This window comes from Cydia strobilella, chromosome 10 (assembly GCF_947568885.1).
Source record: "Cydia strobilella chromosome 10, ilCydStro3.1, whole genome shotgun sequence".
NCBI classification, from domain to species: Eukaryota; Metazoa; Arthropoda; class Insecta; order Lepidoptera; family Tortricidae; genus Cydia; species Cydia strobilella.
The window spans coordinates 5,563,845-5,585,420 of record NC_086050.1 but is presented as its reverse complement, the minus strand read 5'-3'; the positions used below and the strand labels follow the sequence as shown (position 1 = coordinate 5,585,420).

At 37.6% G+C, this 21,576-nt stretch overlaps 2 protein-coding genes across 2 annotated transcripts in view; both read right to left on the bottom strand.

Annotated features, from left to right (window-relative positions):
• Window positions 1-21,576, bottom strand: part of LOC134744681 (transmembrane emp24 domain-containing protein eca) — a 351,400-nt gene that overhangs the window by 51,463 nt on the left and 278,361 nt on the right. The window lies entirely within an intron of this gene.
• LOC134744564 (exostosin-2) overlaps window positions 1-21,576 on the bottom strand; it is a 60,571-nt gene that overhangs the window by 20,069 nt on the left and 18,926 nt on the right. The window contains exon 3 of the mRNA XM_063678402.1: window positions 1,506-1,689. Within this exon, the coding sequence (XP_063534472.1) occupies window positions 1,506-1,689 (184 nt within the window). The remainder of the gene's footprint in view (window positions 1-1,505; window positions 1,690-21,576) is intronic.

Here is a 21,576-nt window from a genome sequence, read left to right as displayed (position 1 = left end):
ACACGATCATATAAGGAGATTTTTCGCCTTCTGGCTCAGGGAACCGCCTTAAATAACATCATTCAAATATCATTCTGATGTAGTGTACGTTCGAATTGAGCTTTTGGTACAAAATTGATTTATAACATTTATAAAACATGATTAAATTGAACCGAAACATGTCGAGCTATTCGACTTAATAATACGTGAGTGACCCGTTTTAAAATAATTTAAAACATGATAACGTTACAATCGAATGTAATTTCAAATCAACCTATACTAATCTCGTTAAGACGCGAGCCACGAGTGCCATTTTCCTATCACGTTTTAGTGGATATTTTTTTAACGGCATAACAATTGGAAACGTGTGATGAATAATCAACTATGTTAGTATTCACGTATCGATGTTATATTTAGGCATATTGTATTGATTCCTACCTACCCAAAATAATACAAATTGTTGGATAACGGACAGTATATTTTTTGTAAATGGGTGCTTTGAACCAGGGACCGGACAACCCTTTCCGCGATAAAACCCTTTCAATGGGCGACACTTAAACACGGCTAACACATTGAAAGACTTTCCCTTTTGAACTGCAAGCCCATTCATAACCTTACCTTTGACTAACCCTTACCGAAAAGCTAACCAAAAATAAGGCTAGCTCTTAATAAGGGTTACCCTTATCTTTAAGCGCTTTTTATAAAGGTTTCCCTTTGCGTGAAAGAGACAGGATTAGTATATATCTACGGTAGTGTATGAAAAGGAAAGAAAATACGTGCCTAGTCAAAGAACGCCGCCGTCGCCGCCGACGATCGCTCGGATTCGAAGTAATGTGTGCTTTATGAACAAGGTAGATGACTTAAATTAGCACGCTTATATGCTAAAAGGGAAGCCCTTTATAAGGCTAACCCTTATAAGCAATATGCAAGGTGTTGGTGAGCGGATGATAAGGGTTTTGTAAGGGTATTTGGGCTACCGATTACTCAAATGTGGTAGCTTTATATAAGGGTTTTTAAAACCAAAACAAAGGGTTTCGTCTGGCAAAGGGTATGGTGAGTTAAGCCTTATGCAATACCCTTATAAAACCCCTATAAGGGATAGCGGGCCGGTCCCTGCTTTGAACAGGAGCGCCGCGTCGCGCCGTATTACCAATGAGTACATTACTATAGAGGCCGGGAAACGAAGAATTGCAGACTTGCAGGCTAAGTAGATATAGACGGACGAGCGCAGCGATGCCGATTAGGAATACGCGGCCGGCAACCCCCTTTCTCGCTGAGATTTGTATAGTGCTTTTCTAAAACTTGCAATAAAATATTATTAAAAATATGATGATGGTGATAATTATTGTTTCATGCCCTATGTGATAGGTATTCAGTGCGTTTTTATATTATTACTTAAGGGTATTAAAGGGGAACAAAATTTTTATTATTTTTGCGCTACGAGGCACGGTTTAGGAGATACAGCCCTATAAAGATTTCTTTTTTTTTGAGCTGCTCACTGTGCCTAAAGCTAGGTAGTAACTTACATGGAGGCGGCGCTTTCCGTTGGTTATTCCACACGACGAGGATCTTCGCCAAGCTAGGTGTGCGAACCAGTTTTCGTACTAATGTGAATAGACTGTCCATCCGGTCGTAGGTGAGTATGACCGCGGTGAAGCCCGGGCCCTTCGGCGCAGTCACTGGAAGGAAGAGCGGGTTCACGGGACCGTACTGAAAAAGACAAACATAGCATGAAAACTAAAGCAGGTTGACATGAAGTGGGAAACAGATTTTTTTACTTTTATATCAAATTTACATTTCTATTAAAACATTCACTTTTGGGTTGTTATCTCATTTATCAAAGGCGGGAACGGTAACTCATATTATAATTTGAGCTTACTCATTTAACTCATACAAACTCGTTAAAGGGAGTTTTATCCACAAAATTATAAAATAATAGTTACTAAAATAGCTGAAAACAGCAAACGTAGGCTGTAAAGGTAAGTAGTAAAATAACATAAATGCTAATAAAAAGATAACGACCCCGACTGCCCCATATGTAGATATATGGCTTACTTGGGTGCTTTCAAAAGTTTGCCTAATGTTAGAGGATTTATTTCTCGTTTATAGTCCGACGTCCGAGTGACATAGGCTATATTTTTTACCAATTGAAAAAGTACAAGGTTGTGTATGAAAACAGTAGTCAGGAAAGTTATCTAACATTCTACTATATATTATACTCACTACTAAGTTTAGTTATTGGGGGAATTATAACAATAAGATATTGGGGATTTTTAGGTTCCTATGTATTAATACTAGTACTAGTACTAGTGTATAAACTGTACAGTAGCAGCATAAGTAACTGGCATGACAAAATTAATGCTCACTACGAGATCGTACAAAGGATACAAAACATAATTTTTGCTGCTGGCCGCACGGAAAAGTACAGTCACCTATAATAACTTCTTGCTCTAAACTCGCAAAAATATCACTTACAATTATCACTCGCACAATCTTATTTGCAGAGCCATAAGAGCGTGTCTAATTGTGTAAGTGCTTCGTCGTGCAAGATAACACAAAAGCGTTTAGAGCTCAGCTACACGCTTCCCTCTCTCAAGAGAAGTACTGATTTTCTACTGAAATCCAGACCACGTAACAAAATGCAATTAAACATAAGACAAAAAATAGAAGGTAAGTTAAAGTGAACAGTTTTGTGTCAATCAGTTACTAGATTAGATCCTAAAATTCACAACCAAAAAGCAGTAACTATCGTGTTTTTGTATGTCAAGAATCTCTTTAAAAAGGCATTTGAATTAATGTTTTGGTTTGAGCTGTTCAATGTGGAAGGATCGTTCTTCACTGGCCGCGTAGCTAACATGCCAATCGCTTACGCTCCGTAGCGATCGAAACGCAACTGTCACTGTCGCACTAATATGGAAGAGTGATAGAGAGACAAAAAGCGTTTCGTTGTCGATAGCGATTGTCACCTTGGCTAGGCCGGCAGATACATATTCATGGTCAAGCCGTCATTGTACAACCATTCATCCTATTACGCGTACCAACAGCAGACTCTTGACCATCAGTGGACCTTATATGGTTGCAATAAGGTTTACAAATGGTCATTATCCAGCGATGGTATTCTAAGCAGACTCCACTGCCGGCGAGACGTGACACAGTAAAATAATAAAGGCAAGAACGATATGCAAATACCTCAGATATATGTGCGTTATCCCGGTTTTACGATGTAAAGAGGGACAAGACAGGGAAATAGCGAATTGCAAGTTTCAGGAGAGCACGATTTCTTTTTATATTGCCTACCCATTGCATTGTTTAAAACGATAAAAATAAGAGTCACCTATACTAAAGCGAGCTCTTCTAGAAAAGTTTGTACATCACGAGTTAGGAATTAAAGGTATTTGTTCAAAGAGCTACGCGAACACTCGTGAACACTAGCAAGTCTAGCAACACGTGTTGTTCGTGAGTTGCCTGACCTACAGGATAACCTAGCGACAATAACGTGCAATATAAAAGAAGTACCTACCAATAACAATGGCACAGAATAAGTAATTACTACAGTACAGAAAAGAAACTTCCTACAAAACCGAAGTTTGACAGCGATTCAGGGACGAATCATGCTGTCCCTTTCTAAAGTATGGCACTATCCCTTTCGGCTATTTAGGGTTGTCAAAAATCAAGTCATTATCTTATCTGTGGTCGTACACGCAAACGGACGTAGTTGTGCCAACCCTAATAATTGCTCGAAACAATGCTGAGCCAAACGGAGCCGAGAATGCCCGAAAGGGACAGTTTCGCCCCCCTGCCATGGGGTCCCGGTGTCCTGAAATTTTTCGGAGCCTTATCAAAGACGCTGGTGGATGTGACTGGGGACCGTAGGGCTGGCAGCTATGCTGCCAGTATCTACGGCACCTTGCCGAGGGGTGAATTTTTATTTTAGTTTAGGTTTTGGGGGATTTTTATCATCATGAATTTAGGATGCTATAATTTAGTTACGCTTATATACAGGAAGCACGGATCTTTAATACTTCAACTAGCTTTTGCTCTATTTAATTCTTCAAATGGCGACGCTAGTGGAAAAGTTCGCACATTTCCAAGTAGCCTTTTGGATAAGTGCCTCTTTATGCATACTCCCTGCCCTGGAACGGAGATTAAAGTTGAAACTATTGATTATGTCGCAGGGGACCTACTATTCCTACTACTATCCTTTTGTCGCAAATGGCATCAACTTTATTCTCATAATTTCGATTGGACTTGAAAAAATGACTAGGTTGCTACACTGTTGCTACCACTGATCTAATAAAAATGACATGTAGTGCGTTGCTACCTAGGTTGCAACCACTGATCTAATAAAAATGACATGTAGTGCGTTGCTACCTAGGTTGCTACCATTGATCTAATAAAAATGACATGTAGTGCGTTGTGACCTAGGTTGCTACCACTGATCTAATAAAAATGACATGTAGTGCGTTGTGACCTAGGTTGCTACCACTGATCTAATAAAAATGACATGTAGTGCGTTGCTACCTAGATTGCTACCATTGATCTAATAAAAATGACACTCACGCTCAAAAATAACTGAAATGTGCAAAAGGAAAACCATTACATGTCATAAGTGCGAAAGAGAAGCAACAAATTAAAAACGTGACCATTTTTTGATTTCAGTAGCGAGCGGCCTGGCGACCCTCGTTAATGTACGCCTGTACGGATGCCAAAACGTAAGGTTACCGGACTGGAAAATTCGAAACACTACATTCAAGAGATGAAGTGACTTTCGCTCGATAGAAAAAAATCACGAACATAGGTCTAACAATTTTGCACAAAAGCTAAAAATATGAACATCGCTTCTAAACATACGCAATTTTATTATTGATTGAACTCATTGATTAGCATTTTTTTAGTTAAATTAAATTAAATCGAAGAGAACATAGAGGTTACTAAGCTTTCATAGTAGATTTTGTAGTATATATAGATAAATGTTTTTTTTATTTGTATTTATTATTTTTATATGATTTTGACTCATGTTCTTTCACTGATATGTATTAAAATTGTTAAATAACAAGCGAAACCGTCAACGCCATCTAGCCGAGAATAGGCCAAACGAGTAGGCGCCATCTATCCGAGAATCCATTTTTCTTGATATCCGAGGCACGTTTTTTCCTTAGACTTTATTCATCTTATACGGAGTTACATAGGTCTTTGATTACATAAAATTAAAATTCAAAAACATAATATTCGCGATCCCGAGCACGCACAGCCATCTCGCTCTCACAGAGCGTAAGCGTCCTGGGGCTCTACCGCGAACCACGTTCGACGTGTTGCCTCCCTGTCACACTTACGTACACAGAATTACTATTTACGTACAAGTGCGACAGAGGCAACAAGTCGAACGTGGTTCGCGGTAGGCCCTCTGAGCCCACGGGGCCTTTTTATGAAAAAGAGCGTAAGGTGTATTCTGATAATTCCGATAACTTAAAATTGTCGAGGAATTCTGAAAATGGATGGAAAGGGATTTACCCGATAATTTAAAGTAATCGAAATTACCCGAATACACCATAATACATACACTTGAATAGTTGTTCTATCAATACTGACTCAAAACAAAATCGGAATTGTACTAGTTCTCAAGAGCCGAGTGTTCGGTACGAGGATTAAAGGGGCCGACTGATTATCAGTCCGCCGGACGATATCGGCTTTTTGTTCCAACTGACAGGCCGATATCGTCCGGCGGACTGATAGTCAGTGGGCCCCTTTACACACGGCCTTGTATTTGTATTGTCGGGTAATTGGGATCCCACCAAAAACATTTCATGTAACATGTTGCCAAGACGAAACCAGCCTTACGCACTGTCAAAAAGTTATCAGATATTTTGTAGAGCCAAGCTTCTAACTCTACAGGCCCTAACTTCACAAACTGGTGTAGAGTTAGAAGCTGATTGAAAGTCATTTATTCATCCTATATTAAGAGTATAAACTTCATGAGTGAACGTAAGTGTATCTGTTCATTAGCCAATTAGGTTTCCATTTTACTTGATAAGCAAAAAGGTAACAGAAGATACAGAAATACACTGGAACACATTATTCTTAAAATGTGGTACACAGATGTTACAAATACAAAGTCTGACGCAGGTTCACACATCTATGGGAAGAAGATCAGCATATTGACCTAAAATGTTATTTAATTTTGTTCAGAAGGTTTAGAACTGTCTTATTAAATTTAGCATTTAGCAGATAACGTTTCGGAAGCGTAAAAATAGTACATAGTCATTTTTTTACTAGTTATTAGGCATCGAAGGCACGCACCTGTCAGCCACGCCACGATTGAAAATTGTGTAAAAATATTTTAAACGGGTATTAAATGAATCAATTTAAATATTTTTAAACATAAACAAAACAATTAAATTATAAACGTTAGCATTTTTAAAGTAAAACTCGTTTTATAACTTGACTTTTAACAAGTATTTTACTTAGAACCCACTTGGCTCGTATGAGTTAGTGACATAATTAAAAAAACTGTAACTCCCGTGGGAGTAAAATGGGCTTTATTCCCGCTAAACATGCGTGAAATAGCTCGCTTACTAAGCAAGTGAGATGTAAAAGTATTTCACACTTTCTTTTCTTAGGTGTCTATCTATCGTCGACCGGCCAACCCCATTGATTTGACTAAAGCGACTGCCATCTGATCTTTATTACTCCTTTTTTGATACTTGTATGTATAATACCTATGTAGTATAACTGTCTCATCTATATTTATTTAATAAGTTACAAACAGACGTAGACCAATGACATTATACTACTCATATGAATAACGCGCGAAGCTAGTAATTATCTGATAAATAATCAAAACTTCACATTAATTAATCATGGTTCTGTGACGGGGACGGGGCTCTCTAGGGCCCCACACATCAACTAGAGTGACGGTATCAGTAACACAAATCAAACTTGTAATAACATAATAATCACGCTTCCTTGAAACTCGATTCCCACAGCTAGGCTTGCCTTTTGCCGAACCGATTTGAGTACCGGAACCGCTTTTAAACAATAAGTTTAAAAAAATCCCGGCTAGTTTTCCGTATAGCAATTCCTAATTTTTTTAAGTCGCTTAAATGTATAGATGTATACAAATGGCTATAAAGGTTTTCTCATTAACATTAGTTAAATGACCGAGGCACCTGGTTTTGTACTTACAACAGACAAATAATTACACATGTAAAAAAAATCATATTGGCATACAGATTTTTGACTAAAGGGACATCCATTACCAGTCCGCCGGACGATATCGGCCTGTCAGTTGCTTGGAACTGTCCAATTTATGTTCTAACTGACAGGCTGATTTCGTCCGGCGAACTGGTAATGGGTGGGCCCCTTTATAGTACATACCTGTACCTACTTGATTTTACCTAATTTGTCTGCATTCTGAACTGAACTAGAATCGTCGCAACATGATCCCCGTAATCTAAATTCGTTTTTTTTAACGAGCAAGCGAACAAAAGTTAAAAACAAATATATTATATTTGCTTCAATAATTTGCCCCACACTCCACATTTCGAACTAAAGTAAACCGTACCCGATATCGAAAACTCTGTACTAACAAGATATACGAGTAATTTATGCTTGAAGTTGTAAGTACACATGAATGATATTTAACTGACTCCTACGCGTATTCAGAGTTTACCCAGTTTACTTTAAGTTTAAGATCAGGCTTATTTTAGAAAGGCAAACAACTATTTCAATAAACCCTTTTAGGCATCCCTACTAATATTATAAATGCTGAAGTCTCTATTTGTTACCTTTTCACGCATAAACAACTGGATCGATTTATATTTTATACAAATGTATAAATACGAACAGAAAGCTGTGTCGTCAAAATGATTTTAAACCTTTAAGATTTTTATTATTGTATGAATGTTAGCTTGTATTGTAATTTATTGTAAAAAAAAAAACATCAAATAACACCGAGGTCAAAAGTAGGCCAAATATGATCACATTATTTCTGGACGACCCGCAACTTACAGTGTGAAAAATTTGGCTTTGATTACAGCAAGTCGCCGAGACTGCCGAAAAAAGCAGTAAATGGAGTCAGACCAAGCTAACTCTGCAAACCATTTACAATGTCAAAGTGTGGAAATGTCATCATGAATGTCAAAATATGATGTTTATGATGACATTTCCTCACTTTGTTCTTTCCAAATCGGTGCAGTTAACGTGTGACACATCACTTCAAGGTAAGGTTACTAAAAAAGTTTTTTGATGTAAGTAGTAAATACTTTTTTTAAATAATTCGTAAAGTCGAAAATAATGTGTCCCTCCAACAGGCTCCAACTTTAACTTTATCAATCAAAATTTACATCACTGACCAAAAAAAAATTAATATATTTGCCAGATAAACAATACCTATGTCCAAGTATTAATTGTTTATACGTTCGGGAAAATTGCAAAGCGAAAAAAAATTGCGAGTTCTAAAGTAAATTAATAAAAGTTTCAGATATATACGCCTGCATCAGACCAATTCCAGCTAGCTGCTTTAATCTAATCCCGTAAGTGCATTAGAACGAACAACACAGGCACGTGTAGGAAACGGTGAACTTGATATGTAGTGTACTTTAAACTGGGCAGTGATGTTCCTTAAATCGAACACTAAACCTAGACCTTTAGGGTACATACAGCCACTTTTAGCCGCCATGTGCATTCTCCATAATACGGAGCTATTATTTTATCTACGTTGTTTATCCAGCACAAATCTAAATAAATTTTATCTACATCAATGGGCTTCGAGTCAAGCAGTGTCAGATAGGGCGACAATTTTATCAACACACCTTTCAAAAACCCTCTATGATGCCTCCGAAAACCTTGAAAACAGTTTTCTTATCTGTAAAATGTCATAATATTATGAGTGTAGATAAAGCAGAGTATGTATAATGTAATTGTAAATCATTAGGCATCAAACACTCGTGTAATCTTATTATGAAACTCTCTTCGTTCATTTCATAAACCAACACTCGTATTTTAAGGTAACAGTGGGTCAAACCAGCCGTTTTTGAAAAATCGTAGCGCTTTTTTAGATCATAAGTGGAGTCATGAATTCATGATCTCCGATAGTCAGTTAAAGAGTATTACTGTTAGTAAGTACATAATATTACGTAGTTTGTTGTTTAACATGCCATAAAAGGAATGTTAATAGTACCTACACGTAATTATTACAATATATGCAGCAACCATTATCGTCCATTTGCGTGTTACGTTTGATTTCTAGGCGACATGTCCATGACTCAGTGGTGTCGAAGTAATGATATAGCCAGTGTCAGGCCAGGGTCACACATTTTCACTGTAGAATGCGGGCCTGTTTGACTTGAGAAGGTGTCATAACCTATGACAGTAATAATGGTCACGTACTGTGGGGTTTTACTGGTTTTAGAGAAATGGACGCTCCGTCGGTTTTGGCCGTAATGAACTTCCCTGTCGAGGATTTCTCGAGGGGGTTAAAGAAAAAAATATCATGTAGGTATATCTACAGGTTTTTAAAGGGTCGGCATCGCTCATGGCCGCCTCTAGAGTTGCAAGCGTCCATAGACTACGGCAACCGCTTACCATCAGACGGGCTGTATGCTTGTTTGTCACAGACGTGTTATAAGAAAAATATTATGCGACGTCTCGTTTTGAATATCAAATCCTACAGTGTCTATTCCATATATGAATAGTATCTGCGAGAGACCCTAATCAATTTACCACTTTGACATTTGACACACTATTGGATTACCTGTAATAAGGCGTGATTTTTCAGAAGTCGCACCAAATTATCTCAGTTAAAAGTGTTTTTTCTACGGATACCTCCGTTTAATAAACTTAGTCATTTCCAACTGATTTTATACCAAACCCGACTAACCGCACCACGTTACAGTACTAATTTTATTCCGTAGCAAAAGGAATGTAAAATTAAAAAAATATGAAACAAATTAATGTAATACTCCTTTTACGCACCAGATTAATAAAAATACACACCCGGTTTGGACCCGGGTATGTCCTTAAACTACGTCCGGACCCGGGGGTATGTCCTTAAACTACGTCCAAAAGAGAGGTATGGGCACTGTGAATGACCTTTCGCTTTGTATGGTAGGGCACAGGGCAGCGGATGTCATTCCAGATCTAGAGCAGAGCCCAACTGGGGAAGTACCTCCACCTTACAGAAAACCGCAGCCAAATAACACTAGATCCTACTCAGAGTGTTGTGTTCCTGCCGGTGAGTAAGGTTGCCAGAGCTCAACGAGGGAGAGGAGTGTTAGGGTCGGCAACGCGCATGTAACTCCTTTGGAGTTGCAGGCGTACATAGGCTACGGAGACTGCTTAACATCAGGCGGGCCGTATGCTTGTTTGCCACCGACGTAGTATAAAAAAAAACACCACAATTCACTTCATATTCTCGAAAAGAAAAAAATCCAAAAAAGATGATGTGGATGTTTTATGGTGGTCATTTTTGCCTTAAGATAGGTAATAGTTATTTATATGACTGCTGCAGAATGAATAGCATTAAAATACGAGTGTGAGTGAGCTTCATAATAGGATCACACGAGTGTTTAAATACCTAATGTAAAATGTAGAAAACGAATTGAACGGGCGTCATATGTTAGAGATCTGAATACATCTTGCTAATTGTTCCTTTTAGAGTTGAGGAGGTTGCAGCACGTACAAACGATTTAGGTAAATCAAAAATATTCATATGTACCAAATTAAATTACCTCCCATTTGTATGAGAATAACGCGCACTCGTTAACATTATCAGACAACTGATAAGATCATTTCGATTTTAACCAAATTGAGTATTGTTTTCATAATTCGCTACGAATCAGATATGTTGGTGGTTGGTGTATTTATTTAATATTATATTTCGATTGTAGATGTAATATTTATATGGTACAGCGAGCTGCAAATCGCATGGAATACATAAAGTGGCCATGCACTCTTGCAGCTGGGTGTACATAAAGCAATAAACAATCGAGATGCCACATCTCGATTGTTTATTGCGCGAATGGAAAAGCATTATTTTTATTGCTTCAAAAGGAAAGTTATGGTCGACAGGTCGACACTTCGCCAAAAATTGGCACGTTCAGTCAACCAATTTGATTCCTAGGACACTATAGAACGATTTCGCTTTAACTACCAGTTACATAACATACATAACTCAATCAGCACTGTCGTAAAAGATAAACAAATTGATTCATTATGACACGATTCTATAGTGGCCTAGGAATCAAATTGGTTGACTGTACAAGGCAATAGTGGTACACTGTCAAAACTAGGTACAAATGGTTTTATTTAATCGGCATCAGATTCCCATTAATATTTGAAAAGTATGGAAATATTACAAAATGACCCATTTCGCAGACGACAAACACATTAGCATTATGTCGCCATTCGCCAAGTTTAGTTTTGCAAGTCGCATCGTATGTTGGCTGAATCTGAAAGCTACGTGGCCGTGTTCTAGAACGCTAAAGACCCAATTTTCTCTAGGATCGTTAGCTATGAGATGTGAAAGTGAAGTTTCTGAACTTGACTGGATCGCAGCACAAAACGAGCTCATTTAGATATATGACAAGCACGTTTGTATTCAGTTTCACACTCTCTTGGCCTTACTTGTGTAAACGGAGTCTTAAACGTTATCAAACCTATGTCAGTCAACCTCACAAAGACTAAACTAAGTTTAGAAGATGTTATCCTCATCTAACGCATATATAATATCGATTTTATTGCTATATCATGCAATAAACACACTGCATTGTGACTAACAAACGATTGACTTTATAATGCAACCTACGTAGAGGTCAAAATGCTTGGATAACTTCGGACGTTGCTAGACGATTTCTTGCTTGCTTTTTACCTGCAATGCAAAAGCAGTAATTAAGAACGGATTAGAACACGAGTAATTAAGTGCTTCACTGCATAAAAAGATGCAATGCAGACTATATTTCCGCAACTTTTATACAACGTTGGATTTTTTAATACACCAACCTATTTTGGTGCAGAATTAATAAGGTGTCTGGTAGATGACGCTATTCTCGTCGATATTTTTATTTTACATGATCACTTTAAGAAATTAGCTTTACATCAACGGAAATAAGGAGAAGTCAACTTTCAACCAGATTGTAGTCTGTAAAATCCCCATCATAAAAGAAAGCATCGTCAAGTGTCGTCTACAATTAGCTTTTACCAGCCTCCCCTCTTCAGAAGAGTCAGAGTCAGTAAGATTCATCGCAAACATTTGCCCTCCGAGGGCTCCGAGTATAAATATCCGCGTGAATTTTCCTTATACATGTTGACGCTCCATTTCACCTTAGGGGTTGATTTGTGAAAAATCCTTTCCTTTTTTGCTGATGTGTTCAAAATTTGTTGTCTTGTCAGTGAATTATTTGTGGGTTGAGCAAATTTGTCAGTAATAATTGTTTTTCTCACGAAGGTATATCTAAAGCTATGTTCCACTACCAAAAGTTGAGACGACCGCAAGAGAAGTCAAAGTATTAGTATTAGTTGCGATTACGGGAGTAACGTCATTTGACAATATACTAACGTGATACTGATAACTAATAAATATGTCACTATACATAGTAACTTGTGTGGAACTCCGCTCTTATTCGATTTGATGCTCTTTCCGACCGCATTTTTTGATGGTAGAGCACATACCTTCGCGATTTTCGTAAAATGTAAATGAACGTCACCATATTCAGTTAGGGACTCCAAAAGATATTCATTGTGTTCGTACGTGAATGGAATACCTAATAAACTTTGACTGTAAACTTTACTACCGTATTTGATAGCTTTGCATGCACCATTCGGTTTTTAATGATGAATTGATGATATAGGGAATATGTCGATTATAGGTTTATATTTTCACCATACCAGCTGGTAAAGGCTCTCTTGCTTGTTCAAAAACTGATGAGAAAGTTGCATTTTATCCACATGTGGGACAAATAAATCAAATGAAAACTTTGAGTTGTTTCCTTATAGAAATTAGTTGAATTGACTTTTACCTGATGATTTTGAATGATAAATATTTAATAACATTCATTTTGAATTGATTTGCTTTGATTTTGTTTGATATTTTGCAGTTAGTATTTTCCTTGTGTTGGGGTGGTGAAAAATGTTGATCACTCTGTGGCAAAATTTGTTTAACCCTCGTGCCTTGAAACCCTCGTAATGCTCAAGATTCAATTTTTCGACCCACTCGCTACGTTCGTGGTTCAATTGTTATTATGACTACGGGATAGTACAAGACCTTTTTTCCATAGAACATAAGATATCCAAAATTTTATGAAATTTAAGAAATTATTTTTATATCAATGGTAGAAACTCAGAAGGGCGAATGAAGGTTTAATCAGGACGCCGACCTTAATAATGATTACTTAAGGTAACGAGTCTATTATGATGATTTATTCGATTTGTCTTCCTGCAAACCGTCTGGGTGACCCAAAAAGTGTCACCCCGAATTTAATTTATCTTTATACTCAGGATCTACTGAAGACAGAAAATAAATCCCTGCTGCATACCTAATAAATCTAAAAGTAACTCTATTTGTCTGTTTGTTACCTCTACGAGCTTAAACCGCTGAAGCGATTTAGATGACATTAGGTACCTATGAAGATAACTTACGGTGGAGGACAAAGGATGGTTTTTGTCACGAAAATAATCGTTCTTCGCAGGCAAAGTCGCGAGCAAAAGCTAGTAGTACCACGAGGATTTAATCACGTAGACTTGTATTAGCTGTCAGGTACAGACGTCAGCAATATTGGTTGTCAACAATATCCGTCTGGAAATAGATCGGAAGGTAGTTTCTAGGCATCCTGCAACTCCTCGATAACACACATACCTACCTACTTTTTTTAACGATATCTCGTGTTAACACAAGTAACATTTGTTTTTTCCATCAAAACCACATGAAATTTAATGTGATATCATAGTTTATCGTGTCGTTTTCGAATGATGGCCTTATATGTCGATTTACTCAAACAAGAAAATGGTTGGTTTGAAGACAATCATATACAATAATGTCATTTACGAAACTATAGAGGGGTGCATAGAGGGGTGCTGGTGCCTACACTTATGTATGGTAGCGAAAGTTGGGTATGGAAGAAGAGGCATCAGAGCCAAGTGAATGCAGTGGAAATGAGAGCGTTGAGAAGTGTGTGTGGTGTGAGATTACAAGATAGAATTAGGAATAGTGTGATAAGGGAAAAGTGTGGACTGAGCGAAGATGTAGTGACAAAAATTGAGAAAGGTATGTTGAGATGGTTTGGACACGTGGAAAGAATGAGTGAAAGAAGGCTAACAAAGAGAGTGTATAAGGGAGAGGTAGAAACGGGAGTTGGAAGGGGCAGACCTCGGCGGACTTTCTCTGATCAGATCGGGGAAATCCTGATAAAAGGCCAGGCCAAGAGCACCCTAAACCGGCGAGCGTGTATGAGGAGAGTTATGAAAGTGAAGGAAGCGAAAGAGGTATGTCAGGATCGTAGCAAGTGGAAATCCGTGGTCTTTGCCTACCCCTCCTCGGGAAATAGGCGTGATTATATGTATGTATGTATGTATTTACGCAACTATGTGTATGGAACTTCTGTACGAAGTATCATTTAATATTTATCAGTCGCTTTTCGGTGAAAGAAAACATCGTGAGAAAACTGGACTAATCAAAATGTGCTAATAAATGATTATGATTATGATTAAGGCCTAGTTTCCCCTTTGGGTTGGAAGGTCAGATGGCAGTCGCTTTCGTAAAAACTAGTGCCGACGAAAATCCTTAAGGATTAGTTGTCAAGCGGACCTCAGGCTCCCATGAGCCGTGGCAAAATGCCGGAATAACGCAAGGAAAATGATATACAATAATATTAATTCCTAATTCCAGTTTGGCAAAATCGAACTTCAACTAAAACTACATAGAATAGAATTCAACAATATACCTACTAAAACCCAAACATAGCTCTTTTCCTCGAGATAGCTAGCTGAAAATTTAGACGTTCCCACAGAATTATCATATCTAGATTCAGGCTTCCTCTCCTATTGTTATGTAAATATTTGTGCACAAAATTGCCGGGGTGTCCCGCTTACTCATCTATTGGAGCCAAAATTTTTCCATGTGAATAGAAGAATGATATCACAAGTTTTCTTACTACTTTTAAGTATATATTTAATTTTTCCGATACCTTCCCATGTTTTTACTACAAGAATCACTAGAATCACGGTCAGTCGACTTTCCTCCCTATTGTACGTAGTTTCTTTTTGGATCGTTTAAATACATTATAATAAATATTTATTTGCACACTACATTAAAAATTAAATACAGAATTTGAGAAAATATAGTTACATGTAAAAAAAATTTGGATTCCACATATACCTATTTTAGTTTTGAATTACCTGAAAAATACCTGAACTAACATATATAACATTTCCATTTGCATACCACTTTATTCAAATTTCAAATTGTCAAATTGGTTAATACACCAAGTGATGTCATAAGATGTTTCTTCCTTACCTACTACTAACTTTATAACAGAAAATCTTTTCAGCGTTTAATAAAGTGTAGCTTTTTCTAGAATCCAAATAAAAAGGTCCGTTTCTAGGTCAACCTTGAAGCGTCAGACCATAAATTATAGGGACAAAGTCCACTATTCATCTGAATTACGCCACAGGATATAATGGGAGGCGTGAATGGTAAATGACATTAGTTGTTGTATATAACAGCACAAACATACCCAGGCTTTATGAGATAATGGCGTGACCTTCGCCATGTTTTGCAGGCTCCGGCCTATTTCACTTAGGACAGTAGTATAAGAAAGGAAACTGACACGTTTTACCGTATATAAGATGCCTTATTTGGGTAAACTAGCAATAAATCTCGATACAATGTAGATTTGTAGATGTTTTATTATGCGATCAGCGATGCCATGGCTAAACGAATTTGTCGTAAATCTTTCTGGTACTTCTGGGCGTTAAAGCAACTACGTCACAAGTTTGCAGCTGTTACGATCAAACGAATAAACCGGCAACATTCATGCTTACATCACGTCCTATGGATGCAAGAACAATTTGTATATGAACTTAACTGATCCTTCTGATACCTTTACTATGTATTTATATTTATACTATTTTATCTACACACACGGGGTGCGAGATCTCTCAGCGATAAAGCATTTCGGACACCTGACGGACGGTGAGCTATGAACGGCTTTACAACCGTGAAGGCTGGTCGACAATTTAAAACTAACTTTTAGCTGCTGATATTATTTTTATACTAGATAATGAACTGTTCCATCTGCCCATATTTTTATCTAATAGAATACAAATAACTCCAAACAGAATATTGCAATTAAACTCTACAACTTTCGTTTTAATTTCCCCACAAGGCTTTACTCAGCCGTTTGTATGCAACCCCTTTGAATCCATTGATTGCCTAAGTTCGTTATCAAAAAAATCACACAATTTTTTCGCAATTCAGGCTTAAGTGATTCATCGGGGCATGTTTCTACAAACTATTTAATAGAATAAAAATAGCTTCAAACAGAATGCTGCCAAAAACTCTGCAATTCGTTTTAATATCACCACAACCGCCGCGCCGGCTTTACTCAGCCGTTTGAACGCAACCCCTCTGAATCCATAGATTGCTTAAGTTTGTTATCCGGTAAGTAGAACTACTCCAGTGGAACTGGGGTGCAAGATCTCTCGGCTCAGCGATAAACATCTCGGACACCTGACGGACGGAGCTAGGAACGGCTTTATAACCGCGAAGGCTGCTCGATTATTTGAAACTACGTTTAGCTACTTTTTTAACTTTTTTAACTTGCAATTTTTGTATGTATGTATGTTCGGTCAAATATTGAAAGATATTATTTGATTGAGCTGAAACTTCATATACATATGTAGGCTGGGTGACAATGCAATATTATGGTACCATCGACCTCGACCATCGACCTGATGATGGACACTGGAGGTAGGCTTATAAAAACGCAAACTAATTGTGTTGTAAGAATTGTTTCGATGAGTATATTAACTGCCTGTTGAAAGAAAAGTACATTCAGCAATAAAAGCTTATATCATAAATGAAATTTTTGACAAAACACTTATTTAACCTACATTTTTTTTCTCATGTAACCTAGATTGCATTTAGTATTAAACACGTTCTCCGCAAAATGATTATTGACTAGGTTTTGCCATTATGTAGACTCTAATAAAAGTGAATATCCTCTACATTGTAGAGGATATTCATCATTCATTATTTTTTAACATTGTGTAGAGGATATTTACAGTCACTCTATGGAATGATCCATTCAGTCATTTTCAATTTAGAGCAGTACAAAGTCAACTGTGGATTGTGAAATTTTTCAACGTTTTCTAATAATTTGTTAGACGAAGTAGTAAAAATGTTACAGTAGTAAAAATGTTATATATTTGTGATCTACTCACAAAGCCCTTTCATTTGATACCCCACATGGTATGATTAAAGACAAAAAGTATAAACCTTGGACTGCCGACTTTTTGACGTCACAGCAACTACCACCGCCGCTCTATTATAGACTCGGACCAAACTAACTCTGCACGGACTTTGCAATGATAGTAAACGTTATCATCCCTGCTGCTTTTTAGGGTTCCGTACCCAAAAGGTAAAAACGGGAACCCTATTACTAAGACTCCACTGTCCGTCTGTCTGTCTGTCACCAGGCTGTATCTCATGAACCGTGATAGCTAGACAGTTGAAATTTTCACAGATGTTGTATTTCGGTTGCCGCTATAACAACAAATACTAAAAACAGAATAAAATAAATATTTAAGTAGGGCTCCCATACAACAAACGTAATTTTGTTGCGTAATGGTACGGAACCCTTCGTGTGCGAGTCCGACTCGCACTTGGCCGGTTTTTTAAAAAAGCTAGCGAGAGAAAGAGGCGACTGTCTATGATACTTCAAACAGATTTGCTACAAGTAACGGAGTAAAAAGAAAAAAACATATAGTGAGACTGACGCATTGCGCTTTTGGAATGATTGGAATACATTTTTCTTCGTAAACTTTTAAACATCTTTAAAACTTCGGTGGGCTTAAGTACCTTCACCGGCTTAACCTTTAAGACACCTCGTGAAAATGTAAAAGTACCGGGTTACCCCATCACAATGTCAAAAGGTGAAATCCACGACCGACGGCCCCCTGGGACGTTAGGTCCCCAACTGGGGCAGGGGTTAATGCCACTTTTGGTGAGTTTCCGAACTATGGGCATCACAAATTGCATCAAGTTCGCTCGTTGGTTTCTGTTCGTCGATTCCGTAAGTTCGCTCGAGAGTACTTCTCTAAGCGGGGTGAAGTGCAAGACCCGATAAAACTCAATGAAACTTCTCACGTGGATTTTGAGCGTTTAAAGATTACTGAGGCTTTAGGATCTTTCAGACGTAAAGAGAGTAAATTTTTGGTCTGAACTGTAATTGTGGCAGGCATTAACAGAGCTCACTTGACATTATTAACTTTTATAATCGAATTGTTCCATTACGTTCTTAACATTGATAATTAAAGTTGGGTGGGCAACTAAGCCTGCAAAAGGCCTTTTTGTACATAAAAAAGGAAGGTCCACGATTAATCACTAGTTAAAGCGTTAAAATTATATTTTAAAATGTAATTTTTGGGACACTAGAAGAGATTAAATTGTGTCGCCGAAAGAGCGGCATGTGATGAGGGCCACGAACGGCGATTAGGCGATCCCTGAACTATATCCTAAGCACTAATGAAATCATTCATTATTTTCATATTTCACTAGAAACGTGAATTTACTTCCCGTAATCCACTGGCCCGACGATCACGTTATTTCCAACAAGTGCCATTCCGATCCCTGACCTAGCACGAACGAGTACACCTTTTTAACCAGTATAAGCGCGATGTACATGCCAGGCCCAAAGTATGGAAACAAGCTTGTATTTCAATAGAAAAGTGTGATCTTTTAAGCGGTGGATTTTATACTGAGTAGTATATTTGACAATTTGGTAAAATAGTTATTTGTGCAACAAGAGAGGAAAGTTGGTTTTTCTTGCGAGTGTTTATTTTGAGTCCCGAGAAAGCGAAAGATTCTAAGGTAGAATCTTGAGCGTAGCGAGGGACTCAAAAACACGAGATGTAAAATAACTTTGCTCTCGTGTTGCACACATAATTTTTCACCTCAGTAGTCAGAACATATTAAAGGTTAAAATGTATTTCGAATTACACAGAATAAACAGAAAAAAAAAATATTATAATATGTACGATACGATAAGATACGATACGATACGATGAGATACGATACGATACGAGACGAGACGAGACGAGACGAGACCGGACCGGACCGGACCGGACCGTACCGTACCGTACCGTACCGTAGTATGAAGTTCATGGCCTTCACTAAATTAAAAAGCTACATTGTTTCACTCCCTGGAGTGAGGAAAGTCGCACTTTCCTCACTCCAGGGAGTGACGAAAGTAGGCTTGTTCGAGCTGCTGAGGTGAAAATAATAATAGAACATTTTACAAGTAAATTACTCCGGCTGTGATAGCTGCCAATTTAACATTTTGTCATGTAATTAAAGGGTAGGTATAATTATGTAACTTTCCTACTTTATTTTTTTAGCTTTTTGACAATATTTTAATTTTTTTTTTTTTAGGAAACAAACAGTCACATACAGATAAGTTTAAACTTGCAGATATACAATAAGACCTATAGTTCCATTAATTATAACATACTGATATTGATAACAAGTAGAAACAGGGCTTGTTCGGCACTGCCTATAAATAGGCAGGTACACAGAAGTAACAATTGGATACACAACTAATACAGTACCTAAGATATATAAGATATATATAGTTTTGATATTAAGCGTGTATTTTTAATCTTTTGGGTTTGCCTAATGTAAGTCTTAGTTTACAGATATATACAACAAAGATAGAAACATGAGATATTAAAGAAAACAACGTTGTTTCCATACTTTTGGCCTGGGGTGTACGATTATATCATGGTCAAATAATAAATACTGCACCACACTGCACTTGTAGACACAACTGTCATTATGCATGGACGGATGACACCAGTTTATTGCCATTATGTGTATTAAACAATAATATTTAACATTTATTTAATCGAATGGCATAAAAAGTCACAAATAAATCGAAAATATAGCAGGTATGTCACAGGTTTATATCCAAGGTTCTCAGCCATTGGGCTGCGTCAGAGGTAAGTGAGAACAGGTCATCGGGGCTTCCAGGGTAGGCTCTGAGGGGGCACTCCTGGACTATGTGTTGGACAGTCTGCGACTCGGCGCCACAGTCGCATCTGGGCGAGTCGATCCATCCACAAAGATGTTTAAAATGTGCGGTACGGCCGAACCCTGTCCATATTTATCATACACCGACTGATCGCAGTGGATGCTTCACTCCAAATCCACATGTGTAAATCCGATCTTTATATATTTAGTCGCTGGGTCTGACACTTTATAGTTAACCAAAAATACTGAATATATTACCTACTAGCTTTTGCCTGCCACTTCGTCTGCGAAGAGTTAGTAATTTGGGTAGCTTATTTTTGATCAAATTTGCTTTTTATCGATTTCCCATACAAACTTCCATCCCCAATAAAAGTTTTGATTGGCTAAAATTAAATTATATAGTTACGTCAAACCTCTTGCGCGGCAATTCAATATTTGACGTTGTCAAGCTTGTCATCATGCGCGCAGTACAGTTGAGTCGCTCTCGACACAATTCCCGTGGGGTAATTTTTGAGCTCTAGTCAGACTTCAATAGAAAGTTATACTCTAGTTCGTTGGTCACACCTGGTTTTCTTGAATCATATCTTATACCTTTAAACGAGCAATTCTTGTATATATGTATATCGGGGATCTCGGAAACGGCTCTAACGATTTCGATGAAATTTGCTATATGGGGGTTTTGGGAGGGCGAAAAATCGATCTAGCTAGGTCTTATCTCTGGGAAAACGCGCATTTTTGAGTTTTTATGTTTTCCGGTCTCCCAGATATTAATGTATAATTGAAATAGAGATAAAGGTCAATTTACACCAGTCCGTCCAATTCGTGGCGAAAATACAAGAACATGTTAATAGGGATTTCGTGCTCAAAATTGGTCAGTGCGTAATCTACGCATCTAAGGAGTTGGTTGACGTTCGATGGCGGTTTGATTGTAAGTTTCTGTTGCTAATTAAATATTAATAAAGTGTTAAAGAATGAGCAGTCGTGATAAATAATACATAGGTAAGCTATTAGTATATAAAAGAAAATTAGCTAGTTTGCGAAAACTTCTTGAACTTGGGGAGTTGACTCCAAAAATTTTGTGATACTTCGATGATATGTCCCTCAAGATTTGGCACACTAATTTGACAATGGCATGAAGTCTGTCTTTGGTACTTTATTCACTGTTCAATAAAGATAAAATAAACACAAATAAAATTTTGGTTACCATTTTCCGTAGATACATCGAGACCTACCTAAAGGCTTATCCTGATTGTAATAACAGGGTATGAATTGGATATGCATTGAAAAGTGATCACTTTTGACACTGACAGATCCAGATCAACTTCATAGCCTGTTATTACAATCGTATTTATACCTCC